The sequence below is a fragment of the Pseudophryne corroboree genome, chromosome 2 (assembly GCF_028390025.1).
Source record: "Pseudophryne corroboree isolate aPseCor3 chromosome 2, aPseCor3.hap2, whole genome shotgun sequence".
NCBI lineage: Eukaryota > Metazoa > Chordata > Amphibia > Anura > Myobatrachidae > Pseudophryne > Pseudophryne corroboree.
This window is the reverse complement of record NC_086445.1, coordinates 83,547,291-83,560,763: the sequence shown is the minus strand read 5'-3', so window position 1 is coordinate 83,560,763 and position 13,473 is coordinate 83,547,291. Positions and strand designations below refer to the sequence as shown.

At 47.9% G+C, this 13,473-nt stretch overlaps 1 protein-coding gene across 1 annotated transcript in view; it reads right to left on the bottom strand.

Annotated features, from left to right (window-relative positions):
* Positions 1 to 772: 772 nt before the first annotated feature.
* CEP57 (centrosomal protein 57) overlaps positions 773 to 13,473 on the bottom strand; it is a 74,473-nt gene continuing 61,772 nt past the window's right edge. Inside the window, exons 10-11 of the mRNA XM_063951476.1 lie at positions 12,727 to 12,871; positions 773 to 2,872 (exon numbers count right to left, since the gene is read on the bottom strand). Of these exons, the coding sequence (XP_063807546.1) occupies positions 2,669 to 2,872; positions 12,727 to 12,871 (349 nt within the window). The 3' untranslated portion in view covers positions 773 to 2,668. The remainder of the gene's footprint in view (positions 2,873 to 12,726; positions 12,872 to 13,473) is intronic.

Here is a 13,473-nt window from a genome sequence, read left to right as displayed (position 1 = left end):
CTGGATATGCCCCCTTTACTTGAAATCAGCGTGGAGGTCCCGGTAGAGTCTCTCCCTCCGTCTGGTGCAGGGAGAAAATAGCGCGTGTGTGCCGCAGACCGAAGCTCCGCCCCCTTCCCGGCAGCTTCGGCCCGCCAAATTCAAACTCATGTAAAATGCCGGCGGGGGTCTGTAAAAGGTGCCTCGGCACCCACAATCATATGCCGCCCTTACAAAACTTCAGTAACATGCCTCCCAGGGTGCCCCCCCCCCCCCCAGAGGCCTGCACCCAGTGACAACCGTTGGTGATATGTGTGTGGGAGCATGGAGCACAGCGTTACCGCTGTGCTTTACCTTCCGTCACTGAAGTCTTCTGCCGTCCTGAAGTCTTCTGATCTTCTCATACTCACCCGACTTCTGCCTTCTGTGAGGGGGTGACGGCGTGGCTCCGGGAACAAGCAGCTAGGCGCACCAAGTGATCGAACCCTCTGGAGCTAATGGTGTCCAGTAGCAGAGAAGCAGAGCCTTGAAACTCACAGAAGTAGGTCTGCTTCTCTCCCCTCACTCCCACACTGCAGGGAGCCTGTAGCAGGGCTCCCTGAAATAAAAAACCTAACAAAAGTCTTTTTCTAGAGAAACTCAGTAGAGCTCCCCTAGTGTGCATCCAGTCACTCCTGGGCACAAAGTCTAACTGAGGTCTGGAGGAGGGGCATAGAGGGAGGAGCCAGTTCACACCCAGTTTTAAGTCTTTTTAGTGTGCCCAAGCTCCTGCGGATCCCGTCTATACCCCATGGTCCTTTTGGAGTCCCCAGCATCCTCTAGGACGTAAGAGAAACACACACACACACACACACACACACACAGAAAAGGGTGCGTGTGGAGTTACAGATTGATCAGAACACATCACCAAGCACCCACATGATACACGTCTATATGAGCAGTTTCCCATTGTTAGGAGTGACTAGTAATAAGTAGGGACTGTGCATTTAGCACTTTATGGAGAAAACTTCTGAAGCCAAATTGTTTAACAAATAGTAACAGATGGAAAGACCATGTGTCTAACTACAGATCACTTATGCTAACGCCAAGGTGGAGTATATTTACCCAAAAGTAAATGTATGATAAGCAATGTTCCTTACATACCATATAAAAAGATCCCCCTTAACATGATTTTATATACTATAAAGGGCTTACAAAAAATTAATACAAATAAATACTATTTTATAGCAAGGATAATAAATTCTGTATACACGGTTCGTGAAACATCACAAAAAGAAAAGAAAAAAAAAAAAAAAACAACCCCAAATAAAGAACATGATTTTGTGTGACAGAACCAAGGTTGTATGAAGACATAGATCTGTTCTAGTCACAAAACGCAACACCATCCCAGTGCTCCTAATTACTGTAATAGGTTACACCTTAATTAGTGGCACATCTATTGGATTAACATTAAATTCTGGGGACTGTACTCCATAAATGAGTTCCCATTTATATCAATTTAAAAAAACCAAAAACATTTATTTAGTAGTCTGTGCAAAGCATAGCACGGCTGCTGGCCTGGATCCAACAGCAAGCGGTCATGTCAGCTGACAGTAACAACGCATCTGCAGAATAAGCATTCATGCCATTATAAGAGCACAGAAACAGGTTATACTCCTGTATGTTGTCCAGATTATAGGTACAGCCTGGACCATTTCCCTGAGCAGTGCGATCCTTCACACAAGTAACGAACAGATTTCAATATTTGAAATCCAGTTTTCTGTATCACACTTTAAAAACGCAAATATAGGGAAGGGATCCTTCAACGACAATAAGGAGCAGCTAGTGGGGGACTTCTGAACACCTTCAGCAGAGAAGAGACAATTTACATAGTGCAATAACAAGACAACCAACGATAGCCAACAACGTCACTAGACCTTAAAACATAGGTCTGCAAACTCGGTCCTCATTACCCCACACAGTGCATGTTTTGCAGGTAACCCAGCAGGTGCACAGGTGTATTAATTACTCGCAGACACATTTTAAAAGGTCCGCAGGTGGAGTTAATTATTTCACTTGTGATTCTGTTAGGAGACCTGCAAAACATGCACTGTGTGGGGTAATGAGGACCGAGTTTGCAGACCTATGCCCTGAAACAAGCAGACATCCCATCACAGGATATGGCGTTCCTTGGTGGCGTCTGCTCTCCTCCGTTGGACTTGCTGTTCAGCGTACAGGCCTTTTCTGGGCCTAGAACAATGGTGCTTCTGCTGGCCAGGTGACACACGCAGCCACGATCAAGTAATTCTCTTGGTAAATGTCCAGCATCCACATGTTACGTAGAGTAGGCGGTTGGCTCTTGTCTTTCTCTCACTCACTTTATGGCTAACTGTGTTCCCCCGATGACTGTTGGAGAAAGTAATGTTGGAAACCCACCTGGGCTGCAGGAATGACGGCGCAGTAATAAATAAAATACATTCATAAGGGCCAGCTTTCAGAACGGGTGCTGGAGACAACTGGAATCCCGCTAATTCCATTTTGGAATCTTGCTGATTTCTCTTAAATTCCTTTGACCAACACTTCGGTAACAGCACCCAGAGAGTCTTTACAGCCCGATAAATTTACTGTATTAAATAAAAATTCAAGGCAAAGGCATTTACAGCAGCTAGGCTGGGAATCCAACGGAGTCCTTGTTCCCTGTGATCAGCGATCATTCCTCCCAGTGTAAGTCGTCCTTCTGGAGGGAGCTCTGCAGGGTCTGCATGTCTCGCAGCAACTGGAGACTCTTTCGACTCCTGTCTCCAGGACTGGCTTTGCCCAGATCTTTCCCTCCCCAAATGTGCATTGGGTCTCTTGTCAAAGAATCGTACGCAACCTTCTTTTTTGGCTTGGACTCCCTCAGTAATTTTGCAAGCTGCATAGGGAAAATAGATAGAGATTAGAGATCTATCTAAGAAAAGCATCCAAACATAAATCAACAGGAACCATTATACTCAGAACCATATATACTTAAAGGACAACTCTTACTCCAAACCATGTTTCTCAGCCCTTTCAATACAACAGTATCCTGTGGAGCTCTCTTGGATTCTGTAACATTACCATGCCTTCCCTTAACAGAGATCATCTATGAGACAGTATGGGCTGGACACAAATTTTTCCAGAAAGCAACTAAAAGGAATATGCTATATAACAGCTAGATGTACACACAGTATTATGCAGAAGTGCCCTAGGGAACCTAGAAAAAAGGAGGCTGATGAACTGATGGGACAGGATAGAGGTTGAGAAGCCTTTCAAATAGGAGTAAATAGCAAACTGTCTCAATCCCGTATCACCCTCGAGTCTATACCCATGGTCGCATGTCCCCCAGTTAAATAAAAGAAAAATATCTTTAGATATGGGAAAATGCCATATTCCATATCTCTCAATTGTACCAATACCGGTGACTGTCTCCCGATTTCAGGTCAGTTTGAAGATGCGTCCCAATAACCTGGTGCTGCATGTCCCTCCCCTGTTTCATTACCTACCGGTAAATCCTTTTCACATAGTCTATAAGGGATATTGGGGAGACTTAGTACGATGGGTATAGACTGGGTCCAAAGGAGCCGGTGCACTTTAAATTTCTTCACTGGGTGTGCTGGCTCCTCCCCTCTATGCCCCCTCCCACAGGCAGTTATAGGTAAAACAGTGCCCGAAGGAGAAAGGACATATATGAGAGAAGGAACATGACAAAGAGTGGTGAGATTTAACACCAGCACACCACGAACATAACAACCAGCAGCGGCTGGTAACAACAACAGCAACAGCTGAACAAGTATCCACATAACAGAGACCCTGCAGAAAAAAGTCAAGGCACTGAGTCGGGCGCCCAATATCCTTTATGGACTACGAGAAAAGGATTTACCGGGAGGTAATTAAAATCCTATTTTCTCTAGCATCCATAAGGGATATTGGGGAGATATAGTAAGATGGGGACATCCCAAAGCTTCCAGTACAGGCGGGAATGTGCGGAGACTGCTGCAGCACCGCCTGCCCAAACTGGGTATCCTCTTCGGCTAGGGCATGGGTCTTCAACCTGTGGCCCTCCAGCTGCTGTGAAACTACACATCCCAGCATGCCCTGCCACAATTTTGCTATTAAGGTATGCTAAAACTGAGGCAGGGCATGCTGGGATGTGTAGTTCCACAGCAGCTGGAGGGTCGCAGGTTGAAGACCCATGGGCTAGGGTATCAAACTTGTAGAACTTCACAAAGGTGATCTTACCCAACCAGGTAGCAGCTGGGCATAATTGCAAGGCAGAGACTCCTTGGGCAGCTGCCCAGGAAGAGCCCACAGATCTTGTAGAGTGGGCTTTTAGAGACTCAGGAACAGGTAAGGCTGCAGACACATAGGCCTGCTGAATAGTAAGCCTAAGAAAATAAGAATTTACTCACCGGTAATTCTATTTCTCGTAGTCCGTAGTGGATGCTGGGAACTCCGTAAGGACCATGGGGAATAGCGGGCTCCGAAGGAGGCTGGGCACTCTAGAAAGATCTTAGACTACCTGGTGTGCACTGGCTCCTCCCACTATGACCCTCCTCCAAGCCTCAGTTAGGTACTGTGCCCGGACGAGCGTACACAATAAGGAAGGATTTTGAATCCCGGGTAAGACTCATACCAGCCACACCAATCACACCGTACAACTCGTGATATGAAACACAGTTAACAGTATGAAACAATAGAGCCTCTCAACAGATGGCTCAATAATAACCCGATTTAGTTAACAATAACTATGTACAAGTATTGCAGATAAACCGCACTTGGGATGGGCGCCCAGCATCCACTACGGACTACGAGAAATAGAATTACCGGTGAGTAAATTCTTATTTTCTCCAACGTCCTAGTGGATGCTGGGAACTCCGTAAGGACCATGGGGATTATACCAAAGCTCCCAAACGGGCGGGAGAGTGCGGATGACTCTGCAGCACTGAATGAGAGAACTCCAGGTCCTCCTCAGCCAGGGTATCAAATTTGTAGAATTTTGCAAACGTGTTTGCCCCTGACCAAGTAGCTGCTCGGCAAAGTTGTAAAGCCGAGACCCCTCGGGCAGCCGCCCAAGATGAGCCCACCTTCCTTGTGGAATGGGCATTGACAGATTTTGGCTGTGGCAGGCCTGCCACAGTATGTGCAAGCTGAATTGTACTACAAATCCAACGAGCAATAGTCTGCTTAGAAGCAGGAGCACCCAGCTTGTTAGGTGCATATAGGATAAACAGCGAGTCAGATTTTCTGACTCTAGCCGTTCTGGAAACATATATTTTCAGTGCCCTGACAACGTCTAGCAACTTGGAGTCCTCCAAGTCCCTAGTAGCCTAGGCACCACAATAGGCTGGTTCAGGTGAAACGCTGACACCACCTTTGGGAGAAACTGGGGACGAGTCCTCAATTCTGCCCTATCCATATGGAAAATCAAATAAGGGCTTTTACAAGACAAAGCCGCCAACTTTGATACTCGCCTGGCAGAAGCCAAGGCCAATAACATAACCACCTTCCACGTGAGATATTTCAGATCCACGGTTTTTAGTGGTTCAAACCAATGTGATTTTAAGAAACTCAACACCACGTTGAGATCCCAAGGTGCCACAGGAGGCACAAACGGGGGCTGACTCTGCAGCACTCCTTTTATAAATGTCTGAACTTCAGGTACTGAAGCTAGTTCTTTTTGAAAGAAAATCGACAGAGCCGAGATCTGTACCTTAATGGAACCCAATTTAAGGCCCATAGTCACTCCTGCTTGCAGGAAATGCAGAAATCGACCTAGTTGAAATTCCTCTGTTGGGGCCCTTTCTGCCTCACACCATGCAACATATTTTCGCCATATGCGGTGATAATGAGTTGCTGTAACCTCTTTCCTGGCTTTAGTAAGCGTAGGAATGACTTCCTCCGGAATGCCCTTTTCCTTCAGGATCCGGCGTTCAACCGTCATGCCGACAAAAGCAGCCGCGGTAAGTCTTGGAACAGACAGGGCCCCTGCTGCCGCAGGTCCTGTCTGAGTGGCAGAGGCCATGGGTCCTCTGATATAAATTCTTGAAGTTCTGGGTACCAAGCTCTTCTTGGCCATCCACGAGTATCGTTCTTACTCCTCGCCTTCTTATTATTCTCAGTACCTTTGGTATGAGAGGCAGAGGGGAGAACACATAAACCGACTGGTACACCCACGGTGTTACCAGAGCGTCCATAGCTATCGCCTGAGGGTCCCTTGACCCGGTGCAATATCTTTTATAGCTTTTTGTTGAGGCGGGACGCCATCATGTCCACCTGTGGCCTTTCCCAATGGTGTACAATCCTATTGGAAGACTTCTGGAGGAAGTCCCCATTCTCCAGGGTGGAGGTCGTGTCTATTGAGAAGATCTGCTTCCCAGTTGTCCACTCCGGGAATGAACACTGCTGACAGTGCTAACACATGATTTTCCGCCTATCGGAGAATCCTTGTGGCTTCTGCCATCGCCATCCTGCTTCTTGTGCCGCCCTGTTGGTTTACATGGGCGACTGCCGTGATGTTGTCTGATTGGATCAGTACCGGCTGGTTTTGAAGCAGAGGCCTTGCCGGCCTCAGGGCATTGTAAATGGCCCTCAGGTCCAGAATATTTATGTGTAGGGAAATAACCTGACTTGACCAAAGTCCCTGGAAATTTCTTCCCTGTGTGACTGCCTCCCAGCCTCAAAGGCTGGAATCCATGGTCACTAGGACCTAGTCCTGTATGCCGAACCTGCGGCCCTCTTGAAGATGGGCACTCTGCAGCCACCACAGTAGAGACACCCTGGTCCTTGGAGACAGGGTTATCAGCCTATGCATCGGAAGATGCGATCCGGACCACTTGTCCAACAGGTCCCTCTGAAAAGTTCTTGTATGGAACCTGCCTAATGGGATTGCTTCGTAGGAAGCTACCATTTTTCCCAGGACTCGCGTGCAATGATGCACCGCTACCTATTTTGGCCTCAGGAGGTCTCTGACTAGAGAGGACAACTCCTTGGCTTTCTCCTCCGGGAGAAACACTATTTCTGGTTTATGTCCAGAACCATCCCCAGGAACAGTAGACGTGTCATAGGAACCAGCTGTGACTTTGGACTGTTTAGAATCCAACCATGCTGTTGTAGCACTTTCCAAAATAGTGCTACCCCGACTACCAACTGCTCCTTGGACCTCGCCCTTATAACGAGATTGTCCAAGTACGGGATAATTACAACTCCCTTTTTTTTGAAGGAGTATCAACATTTCGGCCATTACCTTGATAAAACACCCTCGGTGCCATGTACAGTCCAAACGGCAGTGTCTGGACTTGGTAATGGTAATCCTGTACCACAAATCTGAGGTACTCCTGGCGAGGATGGTAAATGGGGACATGCAGGTAAGCATCCTTGATGTCCCAGGATACCATGTAATCCCCCTCGTCCAGGCTTGGAATAACCGCCCTGAGCGATTCCATCTTGAACTTGAATTTTTGTGTTCAAGGATTTTAAATATAAAATGGGTCACACCGAACCATGCGGTTTCGGTACCCCAACCCGTGTGGAATAGTAACCCCGTCCTTGTTGAAGTAGGGGCACCTTGAGTATTACCTGCTGGGAATACCGCTTATTAATTGCCTCTAGCACAGCCTCCCTGCCTGAGGGAGTTGTCAGCAAGGCATATTTTAGGAAACGGCTGGGGGGAGACATCTCGAATTCCAGCTTGTACCCCTGAAATACTACTTGAAAGAAACAGGGATCCACCTGTGAGCGAGCCCACTAATTGCTGAAATTTTTGAGACGGCCCCCCACTGTACCTGGCTACACCTGTGGAGCACCCGCGTCATGGTGTGGCCTCACAGGAGGCGGGGGAAGAATCTTGATTCTGGGAACAGGCTGACTGGTGCAGCTTTTTTCCCTCTACCCTTGTCTCTGTACAGAAAGGAAGCGCCATTTGTTTCTGAAGCCGAAAGGACTGTACCTTTGTCTGTGAGGAAACCTGAGGTAAAATTATTTCTTCCCAGCAGTTGCTGTGGATACGAGGTCCCAGAGACCATCCCCAAATAATTCCTCACCCTTATAAGGCTCTCTATGCGCTTTTTAAGTCAGCATCACCTGTCCAGTGACAGGTCTCTAATACCCTCCTGACAGAATGGACATTACATTTATTTTGGATGCCAGCCGGCAAAATATCCCTCTGTGCATCCCCCATATATAAGACGACGTCTTTAATATGTTTTTATGTTTGCCAACTAGTATCCCTGTTTGACAGGGTCACCGACCACGCTGCAGCAGCACTATCTGCAGGTCTCAGTCTAGTACCTGAGTGTGTAAATACAGACTTCAGGATAGCCTCCTGTTTTTTATCAACAGGTACCTATTAAAGTGGCCGTATCCCAAGACGGCAGTGCCACCTTTTTTGACAAACGTGTGAGCGCCTTATCCACCCTAGGGGATATCTCCCAGCGTAACTTATCCACCTGGCGGGAAAGGGTACGCCATCAGTAACTTTTTATAAATTACCAGTTTCTTAACGGGGGAACCCACGCTTTCACACACTTCATTTATTCATCTGATGGGGGAACAAAACACTGCCTGTTTTTTCTCCCCAAACCTAAAACCCATTTTTAGAGGTGCTTGGGTTAAAGTCAGAAATGTATAACACATTTTTTATTGCCGGGATCACGTCACGGATGTTCCTAGTGGATTGTGTATATGTCTCCACCTTGTCGACACTGGAGTCAGACTCCGTGTCGACATCTGTGTCTGCCATCTGAGAGAGCGGGCGTTTTTGAGCCCCTGATGGCCTTTGAGACGCCTGGGTAAGCGCGGGCTGCGAAGCCGGCTGTCCCACAGCTGTTACGTCATCCACCCTTTTATGTAAGGAGTTGACACTGTCGGTTAATACCTTTCACCTATCCATCCACTCTGGTGTCGGCCCCACAGGGGGCGACATCACATATATCGGCCTCTGTTCTGTCACCATATAAGCCTCCTCATTCAATATGTCGACACAGCCGTACCGACACACCGCAGACACACAGGGAATGCTCTAAACGAGGACAGGACCCACAAAAGCCCTTTGGGGGGGACAGAGTAAGAGTATGCCAGCACACACCAGAGCGCTATATATATACAGGGACTAACTGAGTTATGTCCCTAATAGCTTTTATATAATATACTGTATACAGTGCCAATTTTAATGCCCCCCCTCTCTTTTCCCTCTTACTGTACTGTAGAATTGCAGGGAAGAGCCAGGGAGCTTCCCTCCAGCCGAGCTGTGAGGGAAAAATGGCGCCAGTGTGCTGAGGAGATAGGCTCCGCCCCTTTTTCGCGGCCTATTCTCCCGTTTTTTATGGAATTCTGGCAGGGGTATTTACCTCATATATAGCCCCTGGGGCCATATATTGAGGTATTTTAGCCAGCCAAGGTGTTTTTATTGCTGCCTCAGGGCGCCCCCCCCAGCGCCCTGCACCCTCAGTGACCGGAGTGTGAAGTGTGTGAGAGGAGCAATGGCGCACAGCTGCAGTGCTGTGCGCTACCTTGGTGAAGACAGAGTCTTCATGCCGCCGATTTTCCGGACCATCTTCTTGCTTCTGGCTCTGTAAGGGGGACGGCGGCGCGGCTCCGGGACCGAACATCAAGGCTGGGCCTGCGGTCGATCCCTCTGGAGCTAATGGTGTCCAGTAGCCTAAGAAGCCCAATCCGGCTGCAAGCAGGCGAGTTCGCTTCTTCTCCCCTTAGTCCCTCGCTGCAGTGAGCCTGTTGCCAGCAGGTCTCACTGAAAATAACAAATTCTAAGACTATAACTTTCTAAGAGCTCAGGAGAGCCCCTAGTGTGCATCCAACCTCGGCCGGGCACGAAATCTAACTGAGGCTTGGAGGAGGGTCATAGTGGGAGGAGCCAGTGCACACCAGGTAGTCTAAGATCTTTCTAGAGTGCCCAGCCTCCTTCGGAGCCCGCTATTCCCCATGGTCCTTACGGAGTTCCCAGCATCCACTAGGACGTTAGAGAAAACGAGCAATGGACTGCTTCGAAGCAGGACAATCCTTTTTCTGCGCATCATAGAGCACGAACAAGGAATCCGTCTTTCTGATCCGAACAGTCAGCTTGACATAGATCTTCAAGGCTTGCACCACATCTAACGCCTCCGGAGGAGCAGAAGTGTCAGAACTGGACGGAACCACAATAGGCTGACTCAGGTGAAACGCAGAGACAACCTTCGGCAGGAACTGCTGCCTAGTCCTGAGACACGCCTAGCAGAAGCCAGGGCCAGTAACATCACCGTCTTCCACGTGTGGTACTTGTCTTCTGCCGTCATCAGAGGATCAAACCAGAAGGACTGTAGAAATTCCAAACACCACATTCAAATCCCAGGGCGCTGTAGGCGGCATAAAAGGAGGTTGTATGTTGATTACCCCTTGCAAGAAGGTCTAAACTTCTGGCAACAATGCCAATTTCTTCTGGAAGAAAATGGAGAGAGCTAAAATCTGGACCTTAATGGAATCCAGACGCAAGCCAGACGCGGCTGAAGTGACGCAGTCAAGCTCCCACCTCGAGATCCCCTCGGGGTGGGTGGGCACAGTCATGCTTAGGCCTTAGTGGAAGCAGAACTGATGGACTGTTCCTGAGAACCGGAGGTTGCAGACTTTCTCGTCTTACCTCTGGTGCCTCTAGCCGCATTGGAGGCACCTCTGGTCCTAGATCGAAATCTGTTAGACCGAAAGGACTGAATAGATGGCCCTGGGTAGGAGCGTCTCGCAGGCGGGGCCCCAGCAGTTACCTTGGAAATCCACGTATCCAATTCAACCCCAAAGAGCTATTCCCCAGAGAAGGGAAGGGATTCTACACTGCGCTTGGATTCTGCATCCGCTATCCATTGACGCAACCACAAGGCCCTGCGCGCCGACACTACCATGGTAGAAGTCCTAGCATTAATATTCCCCATCTCCTTGAGCGAATCACACAGGACGTGTGTAGTGTCTTGAATGTGCCTTAGGGCGGTCATCGTAGTGACCAGAGGCATAGCCCCGGAGAGGCCCTCCTGAATTTGAGTGGCCCATGAATGAATAGCATGGGTCATCCAGCAACCCGCTATGACCGGCCTTTGCGATACACCTGCTGCCATGTAAATAGATTTGACTATAGCCTCTATTTTTCTGTCCCCAGGATCCTTTATAGTAAAGGAGCCCTGGGCAGGCAGCACCGCCTTTTTGGACAGTCGAAGGACCGATACATCAAACCCCAGGGGTTCTTCCCAAAATTTCCTTCCTTCAGGAGCAAATGGGAAAGTGCGCAAAAAAACTTTTTTGACACTTGGAATTTTGTCTGGATTTTACCAGGCCAATTTGAATAATTCATCTAACTCTGCAGAATCAGGGAAAGCGACATTAGGCTTGCTTTGTGTAACGAAAAACGACTGCTGTGACGCAGCACCCTCTAGAGGTAACTTTAACACGTCCCGTATAGCCAAAATGAGGGGTTCAATACCCTGAGCAGAACTGGAATCCCCACTAACGGGATCCAAGTCCCCCCCATCCTCCTGTATTTCCTCATCTGAATCAGAGAGTAGAGCAGACAAACCACACTTCTGTGGTGCTGCATGAGAAGCACCACAGAACCGGGGGACCGGCCCCTCTTGCGGGGCTCCCGGTCTGTACTCACCACAGTCGTCACCTTCAAGCATATATTAGGGGTGTGCGGCATGCTGCGTTTGTAACAGCCAAGGCAGAGTGCCCCGCTGAACAACAACCCCTCACGACGGTGGTCCTGCAGCGGGGAAGCAGCTCTGCACCTCACAAGGAAGGTGGCCGCCCCCCCGCACCCCTCCATACCATAAATAACAAACATTTAAAAGAAACGTTAGAAAACTCTCTGGAGCTGCAGAGATGTGCATCCTCTCCTCAGGGCATTTTTTTCTAAACTGCCTGTGGGAGGGGGCATAGAGGGGAGGAGCCAGCACACCCAGTGAAAAAATTTAAAGTGCACCGGCTCCTTTGGACCCCGTCTATACCCCATCGTACTAAGTCTCCCCAATATCCCTTATGGATGCTAGAGAAAACCCCTCTTCCGAAGAATATGCCTACCTCTGCCTATTTAATATGAGACTAATGAAGAAGTGATCTCTGCAGTTCCTCTAATTTCGCACTGTACCACAGTCCCTATAGCCTACTATGGGGACTGTGAAGAGCTGCAAATTATCAAACTGCCAAAAGTTGAGATTTTTGCAGTTTGAAAATAAAAGTACAATGCCATCTCTCGATGGCATTAAACATAATTATGCCCTACTCTTTCCAAGTACTGGGTCTGCATGACATTCTCGTCTCGCACAGGCGCAGTACAGAAAAGGTTACCAAACTTTCTGGGCAAGTGCAGTCTTTTTGAATCACACATGCCTAGTATGGAGACAGCAAATGTTTACTGTACACACGTCTGAGCTGCGCAGTAATGTTTTCCACCTTATGAACACAAAGTAGCAACGGCTGTTTTCACATGGGAAGGGGGCTTGACATAGGCCATCTCACTACTGGTCTACTTTATAAATTGTGGTGGTACAACATTCTAAACACTGCAGTAAGCAGGGATACAAAATGCCAAGTACGGCTGCAAATTATTAAATAGTCCCCATAGCATGCTAGCTGGGATAAATGACACAATGAACAGCTGGTTCAGTATCCCAAACACATGGGGGTGGGGCTTCCCAATCTTTATATCTTTGTGTAGCTTGAACTCCATTGCTAGAACAGTTGGTATATGTGTAGTGTACGGTACATGTGACTTACCCTTGCCTGGTGTTTGCGCACTTTGGTTATCTGGTCTGCTTTCGCCTCCATTCTCCTCACTAGGATCATCAGCTCTTCCTCCAAATCTGCTTTCAGTCGGTCGGAATGGGCCTCGTAGATCTGCTTCACAAGTTCCTTGTGATCACTGATAGAGAAAATAAAGCAAAAAAATGTCCCTATTGTACAGCATAAGGGTCACGATCTGAAGCGGTCCTTGAGCATTAGCTAATAGGGTCATGGAATTCTTAATGACCAACTGGCATTAGAAACAAGAGCTATAAACAGCACTTCTATATGGCACAGCGGGGAGGGGGGGAGATAGTATTTTATGATTTATATGGGATCTGGTCGTTAGGTCGACAGTCATTAGGTCGACATGAGTTTTTCACATTTTTTCTCTCCAATTTTTGAACTTTCATACTTTACGACCCATGTGGACTACAACTGTGAATGGTAACCTTGCCTAAAGCGAGCCATGCAAGGGGACACGGTGCACTAATTGGGGGTCCCCGTCACTTTACGAAGAAAGCAACACCAAAAAAAGTAAAAAATAAATAAATAAAAAAACACCCCAAAAAAAACCTCATGTCGATATTTTAACCTGTTGACCTAGCACATGTCAACAGAAAGACACTGTCGACCTAATGACCCTGTCAACCAATAGCAGTCAACCTAATGACTGTTGACCTAAGTTGTGTCGACCCAACGACCCATACCCATTTATATCTACAAAAAATAAATAAATAA